This window comes from Camelina sativa, chromosome 19 (genome assembly GCF_030686135.1).
Source record: "Camelina sativa cultivar CO46 ecotype springtype chromosome 19, ASM3068613v1".
NCBI classification, from domain to species: Eukaryota; Viridiplantae; Streptophyta; class Magnoliopsida; order Brassicales; family Brassicaceae; genus Camelina; species Camelina sativa.
In genome coordinates this window covers 7,866,683-7,893,053 of record NC_141898.1, presented here as the reverse complement: position 1 = coordinate 7,893,053, position 26,371 = coordinate 7,866,683, and the positions used below count along the sequence as shown (strand labels likewise).

The 26,371-nt window shown below is 35.3% G+C and overlaps 3 protein-coding genes and 3 pseudogenes across 8 annotated transcripts; 5 read left to right on the top strand and 1 right to left on the bottom strand.

The window, feature by feature from the left end:
* Window positions 1–74: 74 nt before the first annotated feature.
* Window positions 75–6,836, bottom strand: LOC104765526 (topless-related protein 2). Its single transcript, XM_087502056.1, has 25 exons — window positions 6,074–6,836; window positions 5,773–5,952; window positions 5,562–5,675; window positions 5,304–5,462; window positions 5,040–5,217; window positions 4,815–4,947; window positions 4,604–4,719; window positions 4,365–4,497; window positions 4,171–4,280; window positions 3,980–4,049; window positions 3,806–3,876; window positions 3,619–3,714; window positions 3,455–3,547; window positions 3,235–3,362; window positions 2,881–3,115; window positions 2,615–2,773; window positions 2,424–2,519; window positions 2,060–2,209; window positions 1,854–1,964; window positions 1,560–1,736; window positions 1,341–1,469; window positions 1,155–1,250; window positions 888–1,070; window positions 625–800; window positions 75–529 (listed from the first exon to the last, which is right to left on the bottom strand). Exons 1-25 carry the CDS (start codon window positions 6,151–6,153, stop codon window positions 307–309), a joined length of 3,396 nt encoding a protein of 1,131 aa, XP_087358182.1. The 5' UTR covers window positions 6,154–6,836; the 3' UTR covers window positions 75–306.
* A 2,040-nt stretch (window positions 6,837–8,876) lies between these two features.
* On the top strand, window positions 8,877–10,838 carry LOC104765525 (uncharacterized). 6 transcript variants are annotated; one of them, XM_087500456.1, is made up of 7 exons: window positions 8,877–9,268; window positions 9,509–9,606; window positions 9,697–9,766; window positions 9,859–9,907; window positions 9,999–10,082; window positions 10,255–10,328; window positions 10,421–10,838. In XM_087500456.1, exons 1-5 carry the CDS (start codon window positions 9,146–9,148, stop codon window positions 10,052–10,054), a joined length of 396 nt encoding a protein of 131 aa, XP_087356582.1. In that variant the 5' UTR covers window positions 8,877–9,145; the 3' UTR covers window positions 10,055–10,082; window positions 10,255–10,328; window positions 10,421–10,838. The 6 variants fall into 6 exon arrangements, with proteins under 6 accessions (XP_087356582.1, XP_087356583.1, XP_087356586.1 ...); XM_087500457.1 differs by having other exon boundaries at window positions 9,995–10,082; XM_087500460.1 differs by lacking the exon at window positions 9,697–9,766.
* A 3,170-nt stretch (window positions 10,839–14,008) lies between these two features.
* On the top strand, window positions 14,009–15,561 carry LOC104767561 (putative F-box protein At2g11200). The gene is made up of 2 exons (XM_087500455.1): window positions 14,009–14,675; window positions 14,750–15,561. The coding sequence occupies exons 1-2, from the start codon at window positions 14,094–14,096 to the stop codon at window positions 14,771–14,773; spliced, it is 606 nt and encodes a 201-aa protein (XP_087356581.1). The 5' UTR covers window positions 14,009–14,093; the 3' UTR covers window positions 14,774–15,561.
* Window positions 15,562–18,015: 2,454 nt separating this feature from the next.
* Window positions 18,016–18,454, top strand: LOC109130796 (putative F-box protein At2g11200; annotated as a pseudogene).
* Window positions 18,455–18,467: 13 nt separating this feature from the next.
* On the top strand, window positions 18,468–19,379 carry LOC104767560 (F-box/kelch-repeat protein At3g16740 pseudogene; annotated as a pseudogene).
* Window positions 19,380–24,282: 4,903 nt separating this feature from the next.
* On the top strand, window positions 24,283–24,882 carry LOC104767559 (F-box protein At3g17320 pseudogene; annotated as a pseudogene).
* The last annotated feature ends 1,489 nt before the right edge of the window (window positions 24,883–26,371 follow it).

Sequence of the window (26,371 nt, the reverse complement as noted above, 5' to 3'; positions counted from 1 at the left end):
TCTTATGCCTAGTCAAAACTCAAAATACTAATAAAAAAGTTAAAATCTAATTATTATTACTTTTCGGAAGAAACTGGGCAATCAGACTAATAATAAATAAAAATTGAAAGTCTCAGATATCTGACAAATCCATACATCAAATGCTACTACAATCAAGATTATAGCCTTTTAAAACTTGTTCTAATACCGCCTGATTAAATTTATGAATCTGATTTACAAAAACGGCACAAGCTATCACAACTTTACAATCCAAATCTTTTTAAAAAGATATATGTCAACTAACTTACTTAACTGACACCACTATTTTTACCTTTGAATCTGATCTGAACTTGAGTTGTTAGCCGCCGACGAACTAGAAGGTCGTCCATTTTCGGTCCCTGCTTTATCTAAACCAGTCACGACGCCAACACCCCATCTCCTTGAAAGTTCTGATGGCTCAATCACTTTGACCGAACCATCAGAGAGTCCAACAGCAAATTGATTCGGTTCTTGGGGATGAGCTGTGATCACCTGGGGTATGATCGGTGCACTATCACAGAAGGAAAAGAAAGCACAATAAATCCACCAAATCAAAACGGTCAGAACTATAGGAGCTTTATATGAAGGTTTTTAAAACACGGGTACCTGTTCGGTGTTGGTTGAGGCATGTAAGCTGATGGAGCAATGCGACATCTGAGTCTCAATGTTTCAGCATCAAACACTGCAATGTTTCCATCAGCAAATGACGCATAAACCAGCTGGCTGTTGCATGAGTAAGAAGCAGAGGTTATGGGTGAAGAGAGAGCTTCTTGTGGCACCCACTGCACAAATATGACAAGGAATGTCAGATTCAGTTTTGTTTTAAGAAACAGAATACATCTGGCGGTAAGAATGATTTTCTGGTTTACCTTATGAATACAATCCATCTTTGACCCATCATAAATGGCAAGCTGTGTCTCATGCGAAACCAATAAATGAATTTGGTCATTATGAAACTGGACTCGTGTGTCGCCTACTGGTGATTTTCCAGGAGATAGCTGGATCGCTGAAGATTTTTTCTTTTCCCACGAATCAGCGGTCCAGAAGAAGAGCTGTAAGAAGGAATTTGTGAGGTTACAAGCCAAGAGGAGTACAACAGCTTTCAAAAGCATTTTAGAAACACAAATTTGCGTTACCTGAGCATCTGCACCAGAAGAGACAAGAATGTTGAGCGCAGTAGAGAATGCTAGACCGGTAATATGCTTCTGGTGACCTTTCAACTTTGTTTTCACCTATAGATTATGAAAGATATTATATTACAGATTCATTTACAAGATGAATCAGAAAATTACAACACAAGTTTAGTAAACCACGTATGATACCTCATCTACCCTGACATTGTAGATATGTATACTTGAGTCCTCCATCCCGATTGCGATAATGTTATTATCTTGAGGATGAAAAGCCAAGAACGTTGAAGCAGGTGGCGGTGACATGAAAGTCGTCATTACCTGTGAACCAATGTGAAACATGCCACTTAGCTCGCATATTTACAGCTATGTTGTCCAGAAACAAAACAAAAGTCTGATAAAGCTGCTTACTTTGAAAGTCATCATATTGAATAGCGAAACCTTTCCACCACAAGCTGACATGACGTACGAGTCATTCTTAGAAAGAGCTATACACGGAACAGTTCCTTCAGGATTCTCTGGAACATCATTTGTCATTAGGAGACCGCTGCTAGGCTGCCAATGCTGTGGAGTTACACTAGCAGTTGCCTTCAAAATAAAGAGACACACTTTCAGACACTTACGCAAGAGAGCTTCAAATAAGTGACTCAACAACTCTCATATATCGGCAAACAACATGAGGTGTAGAATTTAAAAGTGGATCACCTTCCCAGTTGGATTTTGCTCATTGCGGCTCCATTTCCATATTCTTTGCACTCCATTTGATCCGAGCGCCAAAACGCCAACGCCAGAATTTGTATAGAGAAGCCGAGCAACCTTTAGAATTGATATAGCAGCAAAAAATTATTCCAAGATATTTATTAATGAACAGAACTTTTGATGGAAAATTTCAAGCTGAGACGACAACAAACCTTGCTAACAGAATCCTTGCTATCTGGCATTGTCACTTGTCTGCACTGAGTCGGATCGACAATTTCCGTGAGCTCCAACGGTTTAGACTTATCAACAGACTCCAAGATTCTTGGCTTTTCCATACTTCTTGACATTGCTTCAATTCCATTCTACATACATAATAACACCAAAGTTGGATGACAAGCAAAGTGTACATATTATGAATTACTCAAAAAACAGAACCACAATCGTTTGAACTTAGGCCACAATTCTAATCTTCCCATTTAATTCAGTTTAGTCAGGGAATGAGTCCATAGATTAAGGATTCTTGATTGAAATATGAGAATATATAGCAAAAAAATTCTACTAAATTCTTATACATACATGAATTGGGGTTGGCCTTGCAGGAGAGTCTGCGTCCATGTGTTCAATTTTACCAATAGCTGGGCTGATGCTTGGAGCCATTGGGGAAGTGGATACCTGAATCACCAGCATTGATCCTCGAGTTAAAACTGGACGAAAGGCATAGGTAATAAAAAGATTACAAGTATAACATGAAAACGAATTATTCCAACCTTCATATCAATGGATGCTTTAGATGCTTCAAAAGACCGAGCTTCAAATGCTCTTAAGGTTCTAAGACCATCAGTATTTGCAAGGATCTTGAATCCATTATCTGCGGTGGTAACTGCAAGAAGATTCCCTTCCTTGTTGAATCTCAATCGGGGTAGACTCTGATATAAGCAATACGTACCATCAGTAAAGCAACAGGCTCAAGAATACGACAGGACTATATATATACAAGTATCCAAGAGGAATATTTTGGGCAAGAATTTCATACCGGAAGTCCTCCTTCAGCCTCAACAGTTGTCAACAGATTTGTATTGTCCATGTCCCAGAATTTTACTTGATTTTCTTCACCAACAGCCAAGAAACGGTTACGGGTTGTATCAAACTGAACAACTCCAGCTGATTTCTTCCTAAAGCCTACATAAGTCCTCTTTAGGGCACCTTCGCTCTCATTCCACTCAACAAGGAAAGAGTCTCCATCTTTGCTCGTCCCACAAGAAAATAATCTGAAAGCACAGCAGTTGTTTACTTAAATTTGAGCTTATATAAACTGTTCAGAAGATTTTGAATTTATGACAGAGACATAATATTCAACTCTAGCTCTTCAAATAAGAGTATGATGTACCTGCTTCCATCAGCACTGTATAGCATCGTTGTACACCACTGTCCTGGTGCGTCGTAATCAACCCGAGAACCAACATTATCATAGAGCCAAGCCTTGATCTTACCATCAAGAGCAGTTGAGAATATAAACTGCATAGTAAAAAAAAGAAGAATATATTACACCAAAAAAAAAAAGACGAAAGTGAACGCTTCAGGTCTTTTAAAAGAAGAGATGCCTTTACCTGAATGTTTTCCTTCTGATGGGGGCAAATGGAATAAACCGGTGCCTCATGGCCTTCAAAAGTGTAAAGCTTCTTCCCACTCAAATCCCACACCTAAGGAATCTCATAATTAGATATGGAAATAAAAATAAAAACCAAAATTCAAAGTGACAATCCTAACGCACCTTGATCAACTTGTCATCCCCACAAGTCACAACACACATTTGTTTGTTTGGGTAGGCGAACGCCAAGTCATTCACACAGCCTACATGAGCATCAATCTAATACAAAGAAACAAATGATTGATGGAAAGTTTAGCACAAATGAAACAAAGAAAATAAACTAAGTACACAAGAGAAGATTTAAACATGCCTCGAGGTGTTGACGCAGGTCCGAGCCTTGGTAAGCATACACATGGTACAGATGTTTAGTAAACGAAACCCCTGTACACAGAAAACAATACCCAAGTTCAAACTTCGTGTCTACTTGAAACTACATCTATATTTTTGAAACGGTTTTGGGGAGAACAATCTCCATTTACCATACCAATCAAATTTCCATCTGGGCTCCATGCTACACGAGTGACAGATATCGATGGGTCTTTAACAATAGAACCCTGGGAAAGAAAATGCAATCACCACATTAACAAAAATCATCACTTAAAAGCTGGATTAGGTTAGTGTTAAAGTATGTTTCTAGGAATTTAAAATAAAAACGATGGAAGAAGAAAGAAAAACCTGAAAGATCCCAGAACAAGCTGCCATATTCCATATCTTAAAAGGCTCGGTGACAACCTTCTCTCTGGATCCAACTTCCCACAAGGTGACTTCGCCGCTTGAACAACCAACTACAAGCAATAGACAAGTTATAACGAGATCCAAATAAATAAGCTATTCTCTACTAAGCTTTTTCATGGTAGCAAAGGACTAACCAGCGAGTAAAGTGTGATGGGAAGGGTGAAAATCCATGCTTATCACCACCGCCCCTTGGCGGATTGTACTCACGACATTTCTAGGGAGGTCATCAAGTGACACAGCGGGATGAGAGTGAGCAGGATACGTAACCTGTGATTTGAAAAGTAGAGTCAGATACTCAACATTACTCCAAAGCAACAAGAGATTTTTTGCTCATTAAGCATTCCAAAAACAAGGGAAACCACAAAATAGGTACCTCGTTGGAGGTTTGTGCAGACCGCAATCGTTTCATGAGTTGTTCGTGATCAGGATTTTGATAATCCATCAGTCCTAGAGAGTTTGACGGTGCCCGAGAGTGTTTCAGCACATTAACTGTTGTGAGCAAATACAGAAACAGAATTCAGGTCTTAGATTTTATTTCCTAACAACTCTAATAATATCCAAAACAAACGAAACATTAAATATACCTTGACTTGGCTGCATGGGAAATGGAGATGCAGCAACGACACCAGATGGTACCGATGAAGAAGGATTTGGGTTAGCCATCCATCCAGCTAAAGCATTGGCATTAGGAGCTGGAGCAGGATTAGGTTGAAAAGGCTGCACAGATACAATGGTTTCGTCAACTCTCAGAATCTAAACATTATTAAGTTAAAACAAAAAAAGGTGGAAGGTGGGGTAAGTGATCCTACTCCACCATGTACTCCAAGAGGAACAAAGTTTGAAGGTCTTGCAACAGCTGCAACAGGAAGATTCACAGGAGTTAGTGCACGAGCACCATTTGCTGGTGAGCAAGAGTGATCCAAGAACAATGTTTTGATGTCAGGATTAGGCCTTGGATTTTTGCATAGCTGGTGCTGCCAGTTCAAGCTGCAATATCCCAAAAAACACACATGTCAACATACTTAACTCATCTCTATCAAAAAAAAAAAGAAAAATGACAACTCATAGCTCACCTTTGATTGATCAAAGTTCTCAGGCGAGAAGCTTTGAAACTGGGGAAGGCTAGCTTCTCCCTAAACAGAGGATTTGCTTCAATCAACTTCTTCAGCTCAGTGTACATTATAGTCCTCGCCGACTTTGTATCACCATACTTGGACAATTGTTCATTTTCCCTAAGAAAACACAACAACAACACACTCGTCAACACTAAAGTGACAGCCTTTTCAAAATCCAATTACATCAAAGGCAAAAGCAAAAGCAAAAAAAATAACCTAAAATTCTCCAGAGTAAGAAGCTGAGTAATCTCCTTGTAAAGCTCCTCGTTAAATGTGGCGAAAACTTTCAAGTCTTTAGCCAATATCTCAACAGCTTTTGCCCTGTCATTCCTGAAAAACAAACCCACACACACACACAAAATGCATCAAAATCAAGAAACACAAGTCTGTCTAAATATCCGACCAAACAACAAGAGAAAATCATTACCGATCTAGAGCTTCGAGATACTTTTGCTTCCTAATCTCAAAGAAGATTTTCATAGAGTAACGATTATCATCGACCTTAGTGAAGCCAGAGAGATACTTCTCCACTTCATCCCACTCTCCAGCAAGAGCTTTCTCTTCAAAGTACTTAATATTAAAGAAGAATCCAGATTCCTGCTCTAACCTACACAACACAACCACACCACAACACAAATCAAACCCAAATTCCCAAAATTAATCCAAACATCAAAATTACGGCAGAGAAACCAAAGAACCGGTGGACAAGCAACCAAGAAAGGACTTACTTGTGAACAGATTCCTTAAACTTCTCCTCATCTAAGAACTGAAGGATTAAGAAAACCAACTCTCTGCTCAAAGACGACATTTTTTCTCAAACTCACAGAAGAAGAAATCAAGCGATCTGGTGAGCTTTTTCTTGAAAGATGGGTAAAGGGTCAAACTTTTGTGAAATCGACTTGGGGAAATGGTTTTCTAGGGTTTTCTCTAGTTCTCCATCTCCTCGCGTCGCAAAGCCAACCAAAAAAAAAAAAATGAAGAAAGGCTGACCCCAGAGAGAGAAGTAGTAATCTCAAATTTATATTACTCCAAAAGAAAAATATAAAATAAATAAAAATAAAAAAGAAAAAGAAAAAAGTACGACTTGTTCTCCACTTTCTTCGATGCGTTTTGTCACACACACTGTAGTTTGATAAGCTACCCCACTTATCACTGATAAGTTGATAACCTCGTTAGCTTAGGCTGTTTGGTCTGATCCCCTTCGCTTATGGCTTCTATCTCATACGGTTGAGCCCACCGGATATCATACGTGGTATTGTGCGAATGTGAATTGTCCTGAACACGTGTTTGGCTTCGGATGCGTTTTACCGGAATAAAACGGTGGGATGCGGAGCACTGGAATATAAACCCTTCTTTTTGGGGGAGGGATCACGTCACGCGGATTCGAGAAATGGAATTGAACTGAATTGAGCAGAGGTGATACTGGCGTCCGCCACATGTTGTTGCCTTGTTAGGGGGAATGACGTGGTCTCGATATATTTGTTGTGATTCATCTCTCCAAGCGTGTGAGTTTATTATATATCGTGAGAAAAATAGGAATAGATATCATCATCTAACGAGTTGAGAGCGACGGCTATAATGGCCGCGACCAAACCCAGCCAATAACTTTACTTTCTTTGTTTGATTCGACCATTAGTATTAAACTTTAGTTTTAATTAGATAATCTAAGCAGTATAAAAACAATATAAACTTGTTTTCTTCATGTTTCAAACATTTTTTTAAGAAAACATTGTGATCAAAGTTTCATATGATCAATGTTCAAAACATATAATTAAACAAATCTTTTATTTTTATTGACAAAAATCTAAATAAATTAAAATATCTAACAAAATTAAATAACTAAACAAAATGTAAAGAAATATGCTACTAAAAATACGTTTCGCGCTTTTCTCGGGAATTCAAATTCTAAAAAAATACTACTGGTCTACAAGTTAATGAGTTTCCCGCGTTTTTTCAAATTCTACTATGTAAAATACTATTGGTCGATAAGATAATGACTTTAGCGCGTTTTCACAAATTCAGGTCCACAAGTTAGTTAATAAGTTTAGCGCGTTTTCACAAATTTAAGTCCATAAGTTAGTTAATAAGTTTAGCGCGTTTTTTACAAATTCAAATTCTAATATGTAAAATACTATTGGTCCACAAGTTAATGAGTTTTGCATGTTTACAAATGTGTTTTGCACATGTTTTTGTAAATTTAAATTCTAATATATAAAATATTATTGGGCCAAAAGATAATATGATTAATGTTTTTAACATTAATTATTAATGTTTTATTATTGGGCCTAGGATAAATATTCTGATAACCAAAAAAAAAAAAAAAAATAAAATAAAGAGTGATTGTAACCATTTTGTATGCATATATTATACATATATATAATATATATTTAAAAACTAGTGATTTGAATAACTCTCTAATGAACCATATGGTGGAAGTGTGAACATATTTTCGCTAACGATCGTTATCTATTACGTTTACTAGGCAAGCATGTCAAGGTCAGAATTTTTTTCATTACTAAAAATGTATTAAGGGATTTTTGCCATTTATGCCATATTTTTGGTTTTGTTTTTCAATATGCCATATTATCCAAACATTTTCTAATCTGCCATATTCAGTAAACATGGCAGTATAAGTTTTACTAAATTACTCTCCTGATTACGTTAGTTCGACGATGGCACGAGGAGAGGGGACGGGTGCGTGTTGAGAAGCTGAGCGAGTTGAAAAGGGCGTGTGGTGAGAAGTTGAGGGAGTTTATGCGGCATTCGGAACGTTGTTAAGAATACGTGGACAATTTCCCGAGAATCAATGTCAAGCTAATGTGGACAAATTTAATTATAGACGAAGTGTAAATTTGGTGGACTTTAAGTAATCTTATTTGAAGTTGTCAACCAAACATAAGTTCGTGGACAAGATACAATGTAGAAAAGCTACAATGTGGACAAAAGTAAGCGAATGGTATGAAATGTGGGTAGTTTTCTACCGTCTTTTACATATTGTCTATTACTTGATTGTAGTTGTACATTGTAGTTGTCTACTTTTCTATAAATATATTTATATTACATCATTGGAGTATAATATCTCCAATAATGTAATATAGATAGATATTCACCCACGGTAGCTTACATCATTGGAGAGGATGGATATTTCAAAAAAGTGGATTTTGGAGAATATACAGACGACATACATGGTTCACCAGTTGTGTGCTCATATGTTCCAAGCTCAATGCAAATCGATCAAGCTGCACCATGCACCACAAGGCAACCATATTTGATTAACTAGTCCATTAATTTACAAAAGCATACTCTTTTATGTCTTATGGAGTCCATTACATAGTTAAATAGACACTTATGTGATACTCTTAAGTCTTATGTCTTTTACTGTTTTATTTTTGTTATATATATACGATTGTTAATTGCAAGTCGAGACCAATTTGTTACCTGTGTATTTATTTCTTTCAATTTGTTAGAGCAAGTCCATCAGTCATCGCCACATGATGTCTTTTATATTTTTAGTAATATAAACAAAAAAAAAATATAGTTTAAATCTGAATATTTCCGAGACCATATGTGTCTCTGCCCCGATCATTTTAGATCCTTAGAGACACCATATGTGTCACTATTTTATTAGTTATGTTTTTTTTTTTTTTTTCTCTTTTCTTCTTTTGCTTCTCACTCTCTTTCGATACAATCAAAACGATGAAAAACTGACGAAATCAAATCGATCGTAGTTCTGATCGGTTTCCAGAAACAACTTATCTCGCCTCGTCTTCTTCTTCTTCCTGAGACGTTATCGAGATCGGATGATGAATACACTGGAGAAAGAGATCTCGCCTCGTCGTCTTCTTCTTCTTCGATCAAGTCTTCGACCTATGGAGAAGGCTGTGGAATACAAGAGAGCCCTCACAGCTGCCAAATTAGAAAAGGTATTCGCAATTGCTTATCTTCCCCTTTCAATTTTGTTCGTTTTGTTTTGTTTTTAAGGTTCAATGAGTCTTATGTTTTGTTCGTTTTGTTCCCCTTTCAATTGCTTGACTCTTATGTTTTTATTGGGTTGAGTCATAAAAGGCTAGTAATGATTCAAATGTAATGTATTTAGTTTCTATTGCTTTGTTCCTGTTCTTCAAGAAGCCTGAAGTGTGTGCTGAATTTGTATCCTTGTTTAGGCAGAGAATTCATATGGAGACATCACTGATAAGGTCGTTCCGGATTTTGGATGTGGTTGTGGTACTTTAAGTGTTGCTGCTGCTCTTCTAGATTCAGCGTGAGTTATTATTCATCTTTTCTCTCATCAATGCATCTAGTTATTCATCCTTTGTGGTTATTTATCAGTTTGGTGCTTAAAAAAAAACAGTTCTGTGATTGGATTTGATATCGATCCTCAGTCTCTTGAAACAACAACACTAAATGCGGAGGAGCTTGAGGTTTTTTTTTCTTTTTGAAGTTCCTCTTTATGTAAATGACTCTTCCTTTTTGGTTGTAGCAATACGGTTGCTATAAATTTTTAGTTTTGCAGGTGGAGATAGATTTCATTCAGTGTGACATTACAAAGTTAGAGTTGAAAGGTACAATCTCCTTTCGTTCTATACTTTTAGTCAAGGAAAAGAAGAATCCGCTGCTGACATTTTTGTGTCTCCATGAATTGTTTTAAGCCAGATTCTGGATACTGTAGCAATGAACCCTCCATTTGGTATACGAAAGAAAGGAGCTGACATGGAGTTTCTCTCTGCGGCAATGAAGGTAACGAAAACAGCAAAGAAAATCTCATATTTACTGTTTTCTGAATTTCTCGGTTATATATGTCTTATATTCAAGTAATGCAGGTCGCCTCACATGCACTGAAAGTATCGTATAAAACTCTGATGTGAATGTGTTTGAATATTCTAACTTATTCATTTTGTTCCCTTTGCAGCTCCGATATGACTTACCAAAACTCTACAAGTTCCACAACCGAAAAGAAGTCGCTGCTGCTCTTCTAGATGCAGCGTGAGTTATTATTCATCTGTTCTCTCATCAATGCATCTAATATTCATCCTCTGTGGCTATTAATCTTTTTTTTTGGTGCTTAAACAAAACAGGTCTGTGATTGGATTCGATATCGATCCTCAGTCTCTTGACTTGTTTGAGACTGATGAACAACAGTTTGGGTGAAGATAGAGGCTGGTGCTGCATCAGCTCGTGTAAGAGCAAGACTGAGAACAGACAACACCACTTTAAACTGCGTCGGTTCTGTATCTGCAAAACATGGTTGCTGGTCTTTCCTCAAAGGCGGCTTCCTTCTTAATTCTCCTTCTAACCTATCCATCCTCTTCTTTGAGGTAGATCCTAGATTCTATCTATCATCAAAACATGTGATTAGATTTGATGATCACAATCAAGTGTCTGGTTGTTTGGTTCTGTTCTTATTAAGTGTTGTTCTGTTCTTGTTTGTGTTGTTTGTTAAAAACACATTTTTAACAAAAATTATATAAGACACCCATATTTAGGGATGACTAATGGGAGGAGAAAAAATAAAAACAATGAGATTAAGATCTAAACTTAGATTAGTATTATTTTTAATCAATACAATGAAAACTGAATGTGTTTCTCTCCAGTGTTGACACCTCAACTTTTTAGTTGAAGGAGAAGTTGACACATCAGTTAAAACAGTTAGCCAATCAAATTATAAGGATTAATACAGCTCAATATTTTTGTCCAATAATAATCTTTCCTCATTCCACATCATTTCTTCTGATTTCTGTTATGGACTCAGCCCACTTACAATAATGTCCAAGAAAAACAGTAAAAGAACTCAAATTAACTTGTGTATGACAACTTAAGAAGGTGACGATTAAGGGACACAAGGTTCTTTAAACATCTTGGTTACGTATTATTTGTAATCTAACATCATTTTGGCAGTTTATTTTATTCTAAATAACAATCCGCACTATATGCCTAATAAAATAGTTAATAAATAATTTTATTGTAATTTATATATACAAAATCTATAATATTTATCGGTAAAATTATTATTTGGAATCTAAAATTTATTTGTATAGTATATATTTTTTTAGTTTTATTTGAATATATAAATCAAAAGTTAATTTATATATAAAAAATCTATAATATTTATCAGCACAATTTTTATTTATATTATCTCACCATATGAATCAAAAGTTCTTAAAATTTTACGGAAATATAAGTAATTGATACAATTAAGTTATAAAGAAAATAAAATAATTAAATTGTGGGTGTCATTAAAAAAATTTTACAGTGGTATGTAAATAGAAATACTATTAAACTGAAGACAAATAAAGAAATAATTTCTCGAGCTTTGTGAGCGCAACATGTCCGTATTTTTTTCTTTTTGTGAGAAAACTTATACATATAAGGGATATGAACCAAACTAGAGTAATCTCTCAAGCGTGATTGGAGGATAAACTCTCTTCCTGAACCATACATAAACTATAATAAATTAGTTACATATTATCAAACAAAAATTCTCATATGTCTATCTTATTGCTTATGCATTTACTCTGTGATTCCTTTTCACAGTGATGATTGCAATGTTTATATTTTGGCGTGTGATAATAAATGTTCCTTGCCTCCCAAGATTTAAATATAAGAACACCAGTGACAAATTAAACAATGTTTAAGATCGAAGATCAAATGTTTTAATTAAAAAAAAAACAAATCATCTATAACTTTTAAAATAACTTTGATAATTAGCATAATACTTATAAATGTTGTATACAGTTTAACATAAGTATAATATTTAAATAATAACACAAAACCAAACTAAAGTAAAAATATGTCTATTTACTTTGACATACGTGGACTTGTTATATATATAAAAAAGGTAATTTACAAAAGCAAACAAACAAATAATAATGTAACAACAACATAAACTATATAAACTTAGATGATTAAATTTGCAAACTACAAAAATACACCACCAAATAACACGACACTAATATATATCCAATAATAATAGGAGAAAAAAAAACATAGCATATAATAGAGTTAAGCCAATTATACGAGTAAATGATTGTAATAACAAATACTGCGGAGTTACAAACCATTGTAGGTTTTTCGGTTCATTTCTATATCTTAGCATTGTGTAAACCATAATTTTCATGATTAATATAATTTCAAAAAAAATAAAAATCATACTTTGAATATCAAATGTATAGAATAACATCCCGCGGCATCGCGCGGGTCTAACCTAGTATTATTAAAAGTTAAAGACACTAATTTGAGGATGACTAATGGGCATGCCCTTATCTGCTTTATTCACGGTCTTGTTGGTTGATTTTAGTCATGGACATGTGGCACTCTCTCCATTACTGATGTGGCAGAATGATGGAGAGAGTTGGCCAACTTTCATATTATAAATTTGAAACAGTCCAATGCTTCTTGTGGACTATTTCCTTGGAAGCTCTCTTTAAGCATTTTGCTAATCAGTTGAAGAGAAAGGAGTATTGTTATGCACTTATGCATGATGTAGTTGCTCTCTCTGTCATGTGAAAAACAAGAAAAATGTTTTCATACCATCTCAAGGAACTGAGGCTTAGTGGAACTAATGGGGAGTGTATTGAAACAATAATTTGGAGGATTTTATGGGATTTAGGAAATTTGGAATTTTGATAGATTTTAGGAAAGTTGATATGATTTATAGTAAAATTCTTTCAAATTCCATCTAAAACCATGAGATTTGGACTTCTGTATTTTTAACTAAACAAATCCTCTCAAATCCTCTAGAATCCTAAAACTTATTAAAATCCAAATCCACAAACTGTTTTGAATAACAATGGTTTTTAAAATAGATTTTTAAATCATCAGTTCAATAACAATGGATTTCATGAGACTTTTTAAAATCCATGATTGAATAACAAAGGATTCGTAACTTTTACAAATCACATAAAATGTTAAGTTGAATACACCCCCTAATAATATGACTCGTCTCCTTAAATCAACATATATGGCTCAAATGTAAAACATATATAATTTTGTTGTGGCGTTACTTCTCTTATATTATAATATCATACACAATTATTACTAAGTGATTCGCTCAAACTTTGGTGATGTTGATTTTTAAACCCAGCGAGTATGCAGTTTCACAGCTCATCAAGCTGACTTTGCTACTACTATATACTATAGGCTGATGTTCTTGGGAATGCATTTGCATAAACATTGTTGGAATAATTAGAACGCTCACCCCAAACATAAAAGTTGCATATATCATCAATCGAGATGAACAATTCCACAATGGTTATCAATGTTTTTGCTGTTTGATGCTTATAAAGTTGATCGCTAGATTAATAAAAATTGAAATGTCTTGGTCACACACTACTATGCCCTCAAGATTAACAAGCCCATTACTAGCCCATCTCAATGTTGGATAAGCTTTGAAGCTTAAGGTCCAAGATATCATTAACAAGTCGGTTAATGAGAGGATAGGCTAATGGAAATTGTCTAATTGTAATAGGAATAGGAAGAGAAAGTTTTCTATTCATTATAGGATTAGTAATGGGAACTCTAGTTCTATAAAAATACATTGATTGAGTTGTGATAAAAAAAAAGGTATGGGGTTTTGGTGTTTAGTTTTGAGAGAGATATTTTCTAAACAAATAAAGAGAGTTATTCTTTATTTATAAAAAAAGCCAAGTTTCTATTCTTATACTCAGGTTTCTATGTCTTCAAACTGCCGCCAGACGTGTTCACTATTTGTATAGTCGGAAGGTACGAAAAGAGTTTTGACCTAACTTGGAGATGAAGGATTCAACAACGGCGCTGTCCGATCTTCCACTAGATTTGGTAGAGGAAGTGATCCCTAAGGTTCCGTTAACATCTCTTAGAGCAGTGCGAACTACTTGCAAAAACTGGAATGGTTTATTCAAACATCGTCGGAGCTTTACAAAGAAGCACATCCGTAAATCAAGAGCAGCAACGAAGAAGAGAGAGTTTATGGCAATCATGAGGATCAATGCTAGTGTTGATCTAATGAGTGTCAATCTCCGTGGACTTGACAATGATGACAACGTTGAAACATTTATAAATCGAAAAGGTAAATTCATTAACCTAAACGATGGAGATGTAGTTGATGATGTATATAGCGCCTCCCACTGCAGTGGCTTGTTGTTATGCACCGCCGGACGAAACAATTCGAGGCTTATGGTTTTGAACCCTTATCGTGGGCAAACAAGGTGGATCGAACCCATTGATCACGAATGCTACATGGACTCGTACGCTCTGGGATACGAGAAGAAGAATATGAACTCGCGTCGTTGCCACAAAATCTTGAGATCTATGGAATGGACCTGGATTTTGAAAGATGGTATCGGACTCATTGAGGTACGACGTCGTAAGTATCAAATCTACAGTTTTAACTCTGATTCATGGAAGGATATTCATCTGACTCCCAACAGGCACTTGCGGTTTTATACACGTGACGTGTCTCTCAAGGGAAATACTTACTGGCTTGTTCGAAGGGATACTAATTGGTTTATGAGAAGGCCACATTGCAATTTATCTCGAAGGGAACCATTCCGAGGACGAGTAAGAGACAACTCTGACTTGTTTTTACAAAACCGACTTATAATGGAAGAACGAGTAAGAGAAACCCCAAAGTTCTTTTTACTCTGTTTTGATTTCACTAGGGAGAGATTTGGACCGCCTCTAGATCTACCGTTTCACTATCGCCAAGAAGATAGTGTGCCTCTATCTAGTGTAAGAGAAAAGCAGCTTGCAGTGTTATGTCAGCGATACGATACATTAGAGATGGAGATATGGATTAGTAATAAGATTGAGCCCGAGGCGGCGTCGTGGAGCAAGTTGTTCGTAGCTGTGAACCTGAAAACACGTCTTACTTTCCCGTTTGAACATGGGAGTTTTTTTGTTGACAAAGGGAAAAAAGTCATTGTAGTTTTTGATAGAGACTTAGAGATGCACTGCGTAGCTTATATCATCGGAGAGGATGGATATTTTTAAAAAGTGGATCTTGGAGAATATATATACAAATATGGTTGCCCAGTAATTGTGTGCCCTTATGTTCCAAGCTCAGTGCAAATCAAGCAGGCTACACCACGAGGCAATCATGTTGATTAAGTTAGTCCATTTACGAAGTTTAATTTCTACTAGGTAATAATTCGCACGGGGCGAAATTTTTGTTGGAGATATTACATTTGTAAATATGTTTATTTAGTATATCGTTTATAATACAAATTTATATTAGTTTAAATTCATCAAGTTTATGAAAGTTGAAATTAGTAATCGTTTCACCATAAATTTTAAATTAATATGATGGCGGATCTCGATCTAATATAAACCAAATTAATCGGTTAAATTTTTATCAAAATCTTGAACTATCAAATCAGATAAAAACCACAAAAGAAGACTAAAATTTCATGAACCAAATAATTTAAATAAAATTGTTAACCCGGTCAGTCCCCGTCCGCTAAGCCATCCCGCAACGGGTTTAAATATTTTGAGCTGCAAAATTTATTTGCATCTGTTCTGTTTGAATTCGTGAGATTTGCGAGTAATCCACATGCATTTCAATAAATCATTTTTAATATCTAAAATATATTTAAAGCTTAAACTTATTTATATTAATAAAGTTATGTGATAAAGTTTTTTAAGAATAACACATTTGTTTATTTTTTTGTTAAAAACACAATCACGTATAGCTGTAAATAATAAATCAAAATGAGGCTAAATAACTAAATGTGTCTCATCTATTAGTATATATTATTACTTGTTTTCATTTTTATTGGACTGGATTTTCTAAATTTTAAGACTTCTGTAAAAAACCACTATAATTACATATTTATATATAATGTTTAACTACATAGTTATCCAATATATATATATATATATATATATATATATATATATATATTCATGTCATTTCAACTGGTGATCGTACGTTTTTTTGGGCAAATATATGTATTGTTTTTAGCAAAAGAATAAACGTCTAGCCAGTTTCAAATGATCTTTGATTCTTTCACCATTAGAGCTTATAAATTATTAGAAAGGTAACATTATTTATATTTCTGAACATATGATTTTAAATATATATTTTTTACATCTCATAGTATATTTATATTATTATATTACAATACATAGTGCAATTAATTTAATTTCAAAAATATGTGGGGATAATATTTATCAAGTTTTAAATAAAATTTACCAAATTTTGAATTTATAAAAATAAAATATTTTGTATATAAATAAATTGAATAGCAGTGGTAGTTGACAAAAAAAAATAGCAGTGACAGTTTTATTTAATATTATGAAATATTAAAGATAAATAATAAATTAGGGGATGAAGTTCTTTCCCGACAACACATCAGCTTTTAATATATAAGAGACGTAACTTTACAGTTTTCTTTTTATCATCTTCAATCATTAATGATTAATTCTAAAGTCAACAATTATTATAAATAAGCAGTATTTCTCAATTGGCTATTCCAAGTGGCAACTTTTATTCCAATATGCTTCTTTGGACTTTATACTTGGAAGCTCCTTTAAGCATTTGGCTAGCTAGCTGAAAAGAAAAGGGTATTGTTATCCATGATGCAATTGCTCTGTTTCACCTGAACAAAATCTAAATATAATAGCAAACTAAATAAATGCCACCAAAAGTTGTATTTTTTCATCGTAACTTTTGGATATATTTTTTTAAAAAATCTGTAGAAAATTTCAATTGTGTGTTTCACAAAAAGTTGCGATTGTTCATTGTAACGGTTTATTTTTTAAGTTGCAATTTTTCATTATAGAGTTGTGTTTATTCAAATATTTGTATCTTTTAAAATCTATATATGTTTTTCTGTTTAAATTGTTTTCATTTTTTTTGCCATTAGACAGAATAATATAAAATTTCAATTTCAACAGTTTTTACAGCTTTCTAAATTATTCTCTAGCATTTATTCTTTTAAAAGCAAAGAAATTCCTCCAATTCTTGATTTAACAAAATATTTTTGGAACGATATATATAATTTAAACTTTCATTTAATTTTAAATATAAAAATTTAACGAAAATACCTAAAGTTTTTTCCGAGAGTTAGATAGATTATATAGTGAGTTTTTGGATTTGACTTTTGTGTATGATAATAAAAATAACTTCTATTTAAAAGCAGTTTATATGCATACATCAGAATTTAGATGTTGCATTAACATTACTACAAAGCCGAGAAAGATATCCTCAAGCTATATAGCTATCTTATATTTTTTTCATTTGTGTTGGATGCTTTAATTGTAGTAAAGGTAGAATGAATCACAATAGTAATATAGAAATTTAATCATCATTCTTGGGTTTTCCGTTACTAGCTATTCTTTCTCCACAAGCTGATCAGGCTGATTTTGCTACTATCATACTATGGGTATTAGGGTATGGGAGGTGTTCTTAGAAATGTCTTTGCATATATCATCGAGCTGAACAATTCCCCATTATGTAACGTAAAACATAATTTAAATTGGTTAAACAAAACTCTCTCATCCATCCACATGTTGTTGTTGCTGTTGATGTCGACGAAGTCCATTACTTGATTAAGAAGCCCACTAAGATTCTGAAGTCCACTATTGACCCATTAGGTTTCTATGCCTTCAAGTCTTGGACTGCTGCCAGACGTATTCGCTTATTTGTAGCCGGAAGATACGAACAGAGTTTTCGAAGCTTTGACCTAACTTGGAGATGAAGGATTCAACAACGGCGATGTCCGATCTTCCGCTAGATTTACTAGAGGAAGTGATCTCTAGGGTTCCATTGACATCTCTTAGAGCAGTGCGAACTACTTGCAAAAACTGGAATGGTTTGTTCAAACATAGTCGGAGCTTTACAAAGAAGCACATCCGTAAATCAAGAGCAGCAACGAAGAAGAGAGAGTTTATGGCAATGCTAGTGTTGACCTAATGAGTTTTAATCTCCGTGGACTTGACAATGATGACGACGTTGAAACATTTATAAATCGAAAAGGTAAATTAATTAGCCTAAACGATGGAGATGGAGTTGATGATATATATAGCATCTCCCACTGCAGTGGCTTGTTGTTATGCACCACCGGAAAAAAAAATTCGAGGCTTATGGTTTTGAACCCTTATCGTGGGCAAACAAGGTGGATCGAACCTATTGATCACGAATACTACATGGACTCGTACGCTCTGGGATACGAGAAGAAGAAGATGAACTCGCGTCGTTGCCACAAAATCTTGAGATCTATGGAAATGATCTCGATTTTTCAAGATAATATCGGACTCATGGAGGAACGACGTCGTAAGTATCAAATCTACAATTTTAACGCTGATTCATGGAAGGATATTAATATTTATCTCACTCCCGATAGGGACTTGCAGTTTTATACACGTGACGTGTCTCTCAACGGAAATACTTACTGGCTTGTTAAAAGGAGTACTAACTGGTTTATGCAAAGGCCATCTTGCTCTTTATCTCGAAGGAAACCATTCGGCGAAGGAGGAAGATTCGTAGGAAGAGTAACAGACAGGTGTAAGTTACTCCAAAACATGTACAGACTAAGAGTGGAAGGACGAGTAAGAGTAAGAGACAGCCCAAAGTTCTTTTTACTCTGTTTTGATTTCACAACGGAGAGATTTGGACCGCCACTAGATTTACCGTTTGACTATCGCCAAGAAGATAGTGTGCCTCTATCTAGTGTAAGAGAAAAGCAGCTTGCAGTGTTATGTCAGCGATACGATACATTAGAGATGGAGATATGGATTAGTAATAAGATTGAGCCCGAGGCGTCGTGGAGCAAGTTGTTCGTAGCTGTGAACCTGAAAACACGTCTTACTTTCCCGTTTGAACAAGGGAGTTTTTTTGTTGACAAAGGGAAAAAAGTCGTTGTAGTTTTTGATAGAGACCAAGAGATCATCAAGGGGATGCACTGCGTAGCTTATATCATCGGAGAGGATGGATGTTTTAAAAAAGTGGATCTTGGAGAATATATATACAAATATGGTTGTTCAGTAATTGTGTGCCCTTATGTTCCAAGCTCAGTGCAAATCAAGCAGGCTACACCACGAGGCAATCATGTTGATTAAGTTTGTCCATTTACGAAGTACTTTAATCTCTATGTATTTTTACAGTTTTCTTTTTGTCATCTTCAATCATTATAACCAGTTATCTGATTTCTCAATTGGCTATTCCAAGTTCCAACTTTTATTCCGATATGCTTCTTTGGACTTTATACTTGGAACTTGGAAGCTCTCTTTAAGCATTTAGCTAGCTAGATGAAAATAAAGGAGTATCTATCTATATATATAAAGTTACCTTTTCCTCTCTTCTTGTGCAGCCACCTCAGCAAACTCCAAATTCATCTTAGAGCATGCCACATCATATAACTCTTTCTTAATGCAACAATTAACAGCTAGAAATTAACCAAACGACATCTTGCAAAAAAAAAAAAAAAAAATCCGCTAAGCACATGAAACGTCAGCCTCAAAACCCATTGTCTCCCCACATGGCCATGATCTCCGTTTCAAGCTTCTCTCATCTCCTGTGGCTTCCTGGTTTCTCAATTTAAATCCCACCAGATAATTACGACTTCACTAATCTCACCTTTAGTTATAACTTCTACGTGCAATTTTTCTACGCTAGAAGACCACATGTAAGAAGATATGGCCTTTCTTCTTCTTGCTTCCTCTTCAGTTTATGAGCTTTTTAAATTCACGTCCTGTTTTCTCATGTTTACTGTTTTGTTGTCTCTCTAGCTCATGGAGAAGCATTGGGTTGGAGGTTGATCAACAATCTTAATTAATGTTTTCTAGATTTCAGTGTCTCTCTTAGGTGTCGGAGAAGTTTTGGTTTTTGGATGATATGATGATGTTCAAACTCACACACTCAAACCATTGTCGATGATAGCTAGCTCTTTGACGCCAAATTCTCAAGCACACAAGAGTTCGTGGTAAGATCTTTTTTTTTTTAAATTAGGGATCTTTCTTGCTATTGCATAAATCTAAGTCATACACCATAATTCTCACTGACTTCGTCTAATTGCATGAGAATAAGTATAAAGATAAAAACAAAAAATGTCGTCATATATTTTCTATAATGATATATAGAACTTTCTCAGTAGCACTAAAGCTCAAAGCCCTCAAGCCTCAACTGAAAGCAAGGTTCAAAGACTTAGTTTACCAATACGGGACAAACAATTTCAACGAGAGTTTATTGGTTCAATCAGCCACACTTGCTTATTTTAATCAGTTTAGGTGATTTATCATGATCCTATTATTTGTTTGCTTTTATTTTCTGAAACGGTTAACGTTTCATTTTTCTTCTAACACTGTTCCACGTTAAAGGTTATCAATCAACTGGTAGTTGAGACTTGAGAGACGTCTTTACTCTAGATGCACACAGAAGATGACAATAGCCATAACGTAATTAGCTTTGGTTTCATGGTTCGTTTCGTCTGAACTCTGAATATATATATGTTTAAAAGAGCACACTTTATTTTTATTTTTGAAACTTAATACAAGCTAAAAACATAGCAGTTCCAAAGTCTTTCTCGCGAAAAAAAGTTTAGTTAGACCATTTTCTTATGCATGTAACATATGCTGCTTCAGGGGATAACAAGATTTCAAAGCCTTTAATCAACTACACGAGACTTTGTTGTCAATGGGTTAATACATACTCAGAAAACGCACATGAAACGTGAAGGTAATAATAGATTTGCAGGTTTACATTAGTTTTTATTTGGTTAGATTAAGAAGAAAGCAAGTAAAAACATCTTATATTAAAAGTTAGTTCTCTGGTAATGCAGGCACAATTTCTGCATTCTTAAGTTGTCAATAAAGTAAAATAAAGAACAGAGAATACTCTATAGCCTGGAGATTATCTATAAAAATACATGAATTATACTCTATGGCCAAGAATCTGAAAGATTAACATGAAAGCGATAAAGCAAATACATCATGCAACCATACGATCGTACCGACGCAACACAAATTTATCATATTTTAACTATAAAAATCTAAATAATTCTTATCAACATAATTAATAAATATATGTAAATAACAACTTCTTAACTAAAGAAAACAAATATAAATGAAGTTCCATACCAGTTCCTTAGTGTTGTAAACATGGTAATGTTCTAATATTTTTATCTTACAAGTTAACAAATGCACTTCATATTGTAGGCAAAAAAAAATATTAGTATATTGAAAATATGGTTTGTATTACAAAAATAAACATGAAAAAATCAATATTTTCATTCTGTTGGATACTATCCATAAACATAATTATAAGATATGGTTTACAATTTTTATTTCTAGAACCTGATGAAAAATATTCTAAAAACAATGAAAATGCACCCCAAAAAATATTTAATTACAAAATAAAAGAATGTGATGCCAAAAGTATTGAAAATATAATTAGTTTGCATTAGAAGCAGCAATAAATTTGGAAAGGAAATAAAGATTGTAGAAAACTACTTACACAAAAATAAATGATAGCAAACAATAGTCATATGATTATTCTGTTGGGTTTAAATTGTTTAATAGATAAATTAATTTGGTTGAAATAGAAAACAAAAAGGAGGCCATAATTATGTCCCATATAAATTACTATGTTAATTATATGGTGTAATTGTATCATATATATATAATATCCATTCACTCCCTTAAAATATATTTCATTTTAAAAAAATAACACAAATCCCGCGCGGAGTATTTCAATATCTATATATATAAAGTGCGGTTTCCTAACTCATGATGATGCCACCTCAGCATACCCCTCTTTTTAATAAGTCAATATTTTCAAAATAAGTCCATATTTTTGACATTATCCACTAAGCAGTTATTATTTATTTCTATCACATTTCTGTAAAAGCCCAATTCATTTCCCCAATTTTGCGACATTATCCACTAAGCCATGTTTTTTTGGCCCGCGGAATAAAACCTCTTTCCACGATACTCCACAGCACCGTTGTCTGTTGTGGACCTGAAGCGTCCCTGCCCTTCTCATTCTTTCATCCCGGTTCACCTAATGGTTATCTTTGAAATAAATGTTCTCCATTCCTCTACACCCTTTCGCTGTCTTCTCTCTCTTCCATCTCCATTGTAACATTTTTCTCTATTAATGTAATTCATCCCGTTCAATGCTCGCTCTTTCAATTCAAGACCCACTACTCTATCTTTAATTGGTGTAAGTCCTATATAATGTCTTCTCCTCCAATTTCATGCTTCATATATTTTTCTTCGTCTCTTTAATTTCTCCTCCCTAACATGGATTCCCCGGCCGTTTCATTCAAAAATCTCAAAGTTGGATGCCTTCACCAACAGATCGTCGGAAGAATGCTTCGTCACTGGCCTGATCACAATGTCGAAAAAGGAGGCCAACTCATGGGCGTCGACTTCCTACTCATTGATGAGAAGGTTGTTTCCATCTTAACTAGACTTTTCATTTATTCATTTTTTACAACTCTATCTAATTTGAAGTTTTTCTCTAGAGTTGTGTCATCCAAGGGTCGATCAATGTGACCCACCTTTCAAAATTCGAAAACTCGCTACGTGATGGGGCAATATATATTGTGTCCGACTTTGAAGTCGCAAGAAGCAACTCCCGCTTTAAGCTAACAAATTTCCCCTTTTCAATACGCTTCACACAACCACTGGCAGCACTTCACAAATCAATCACTAAAGACAAAGAAGCAAAGAGATGAACACACCTTTAATAAACTAAAGAGATTCAAAAATAGGAATGCCACAATCTGATAACCGTAACACTAAATTATATGAAAAAGAAAACCGAGCCAACAAAAAAACAACCCGGATTTTATAAAATTACAGCAAGATAAACAAGAAAATTAATTTTTCGCAAAACACAACTCACATCAAATCGAAAAAAATCACTCAGAGGACAAACCGGAAAAAAATTACAACTAAGAACACAAAAACAACTCACAACTTAATTAGGAAATCTAAGGAAGCCATCACATTTTCATATAAACAAATTTGCAACCCAATTCACATTTACCTTTAACGAAATCAACAGGGGGATAACCAAATATCCCCCTACAGATGCGAAGCGAGTGGGAATCAGCCAAATACGCAAACCCAAAAAAAAAAGAATATTCAAGGGAAAACGATTACGAAAGGGATGACTGAAAAAATGATTACGAGCACCAAAGAAATAAGTTCAATACTCATACTGTCCTCTAGATCGCAAACATTGCTCTTCTCCTATCCGTTCACGAGGACATCGAATTTTGAAAAAGAACAAATCCATTCCAACCTCACTAACATACAAACAATGATCGAATAGACCAACATATTATAAGCCTTACAGAGAAATTGTCCCGAGTGAAACAAAGAAAAATAGCCCAAAAAAAAGAAATGTAAGTTATTGATTTTTTTTTTCTTAATAAAATTCACAACCTTTTTCACTCTAAACACTAAAACATTGACAAAAAAACTACTCCAACAGTTTACAAAATACATATGAAAATATTAAATAACAATCTAACCCCAAAATGACAAATAATAATAAATTAATCACAACTAACAACTACATCCAAACAACAACTTCAACTACACAATATTAACTTCTAATTATAATTTTTTTTAAAAGCATTAAAAACATAAAAGATGATCTCAATTTTTAAAAAATAAACAGCAAACTAAATTGTACTTACTGCAAAACCTATTTTTATAAAAAAAGAACCAACAAAACAACATAAGCAACCAAAATCAAATAAAAAACAAACGTAAAGATGAATTTACATAACCAAAAAAATAATATACATAGCAAAACCCAGAATACATCTTAATCTAACTACCGCGCATAGCCCGGATCAATTACTAGTTGTTATATATATGCACTCTGTTTCACGTGAACAAAATAAAAATAAAAATAACAAGAAAGCCCATTAATTGGTCCAGCAGCTTTCTATGTCAAAGGAAAAGAGCCTTCGAAGCTTAACCTAACTTGGAAAAGACAGATTCGACAATGGCGATGTCCGATCTTACACAGGATTTGGTAGCGGATGTGATCTTGAGAGTTCCGTTGACATCTCGTAAGGCAGTGCAGTCTACTTGCAAAGACTGGAACACTTTATCCAAAAGATTGAGCTTTAGAAAGATACATGATGTTGTTAAAGCAAAGGCAGCAACAAAGCATGAGTCTCTTGCGATCATAATAATGGATTTTAAAGTTTATCTAATCAGCTTTGATCTCAGTGGAATTCACAATGACGAAAACGTTGACACAGCTATAAAGCTGATTAGCTTAAACGATGTAGATGGAGTCGATATATCTAGAGTCTTCCAGTGTAGTGGTTTGTTGTTATGCATCACCAAAGAATGTAATCCGAGGCTTGTGGTTTGGAACCCTTGTTGTGGACAAGTAAAGTGGATTGAACCTAGAAACTCTGACGGCAGAAAGGACAACTATGCTCTCGGATACGAGATTGTAAAGAGCAAACCGCATCGCATTCACAAGATTTTGAGGTATTTGGATGTTCATGACATGAGTCATGAAAAGAATCTATATGGTCTGTTTCAAATTGTTACGTTGGTCCCTCTTCAAAACCAAGAGATTGTAAAATAGAACACAAGGTATTTGATTGGTAGTTGAGACTACCTATTTTTGGTTTTTCTCATTGGTTAAATAGACAAACCAATACAAGGAAGCAAATAACTGAAACAGAAAGTGGAGTTACTAACTCCTACAAAACAGGAAATAGAAAGTGGAGAATGTGATCCTTCGATCAAGGAAGACCACGTCCCTTATTTGCGAAACTGAAACAAAGAAGCAGCAAGACTACGTCAATCCAAGTACTTGCTGTTAGGCTTACGTGTCCGACTTGATCGTCTAGCTGGCGCCCCCTCATCCTCACTCTGCTTCTTACTTTGAAACCTATCAATACTCCCGCCCTCTAACAGAACCTTGTCCTCAAGGTTCATCGAAAAATCTGGAAAACTTGCGTGGAGCTGAGTAGCGTCTTCCCACGTCGCCTCTTCAATAGGTAGCTGATGCCAACGAATCAACACCTCGGGTTTGCGCTTTGCCCCAATCTGAATCATGCGGACATAGAGAACTTCCGCCGGCTCCAAATGAAAGACGCCATTGTCACCAAGTGGAGGAAGTTCCACCGCCACTGGATCATCTTCCCCTACCCGCTTCTTCAATAAGGAAACATGAAACATAGGGTGAATCCGGGAACCCTCCGGCAGCTTCAAGCGGTAAGCGACCATACCAATGCGTTGCTCCACCTGAAAAGGACCAAAATAGCGATTGGCGAGCTTTTGGCAAGAACGGCGGAGCACGGACTGTTGGCGATAAGGTTGCAGACGCAGAAAGACCCAGTCTCCGACTTGAAATTCAACATCGCGACGTTTGCGGTTGGCCGACTGTCTCATACGGTTATTGGCAGCCTCCAAATGTCGTTTCAGCTCACCCAAAACCTCATCTCTCTCTCGCATCTGAACATCAATCTCAGCAAAGGAGGAAGAGCCGAGTTCATACCGTGGCAGCTGTGGTGGTGGGCGGCCGTAGAGAGCTTCGAACGGTGTCATACCAGTGGAAGAGTGGTAGGACGTGTTGTACCAGTACTCTGCCCAAGGAAGTAGGCCACTCCATTGCGTCGGATGGTGCTGAACAAAGCAACGCAGGAACTGCTCAATACACCGGTTAACCACCTCTGTTTGTCCATCTGTTTGAGGGTGGTAAGCGGTGGACATGCGCAGCTTGGTGCCCGACATCTTCCAGAACTCCTTCCAGAAGTTACTCAAGAAAACTGGATCCCGATCACTGAGAATTGAGCGTGGAATGCCGTGGAGTTTGATGATGTTGGCGACAAATTTTGCGGCTACACTCGCAGCTGTATAAGGATGAGTCAAGGGAATCAAATGAGCAGACTTACTTAACCTGTCAACGACCACCAAGATAGACGTGAACTTGTTGGAAGTTGGCAACCCATCCACAAAGTCCATAGAAACATCCTCCCAGACTTGGCACGGTATCGACAATGGTTGGAGAAGACCAGCGGGTGACATTGTCTGAGACTTAGCACGCTGGCAAGTGTCGCACCTGCTCT

Bases quoted from the DNA above. Each gene is read 5' to 3' on its own strand.
- LOC104765526 (XM_087502056.1), bottom strand. From the start codon at position 6,153: ATGTCGTCTTTGAGCAGAGAGTTGGTTTTCTTAATCCTTCAGTTCTTA. The intron at 5,953-6,073 runs GTAAGTCCTTTC...TGTGTTGTGTAG, and splicing joins TTTAAGGAATCTGTTCACAA to GTTAGAGCAGGAATCTGGAT. The intron at 4,050-4,170 runs GTTTTTCTTTCT...TTTCTTTCCCAG, and splicing joins CTTGTTCTGGGATCTTTCAG to GGTTCTATTGTTAAAGACCC.
- LOC104765525 (XM_087500456.1), top strand. From the start codon at position 9,146: ATGATGAATACACTGGAGAAAGAGATCTCGCCTCGTCGTCTTCTTCTT. The intron at 9,607-9,696 runs GTGAGTTATTAT...AAAAAAAAACAG, and splicing joins GCTGCTCTTCTAGATTCAGC to TTCTGTGATTGGATTTGATA. The intron at 9,767-9,858 runs GTTTTTTTTTCT...TTAGTTTTGCAG, and splicing joins TAAATGCGGAGGAGCTTGAG to GTGGAGATAGATTTCATTCA.
- LOC104767561 (XM_087500455.1), top strand. From the start codon at position 14,094: ATGAAGGATTCAACAACGGCGCTGTCCGATCTTCCACTAGATTTGGTA. The intron at 14,676-14,749 runs GTACGACGTCGT...GACTCCCAACAG, and splicing joins ATGGTATCGGACTCATTGAG to GCACTTGCGGTTTTATACAC.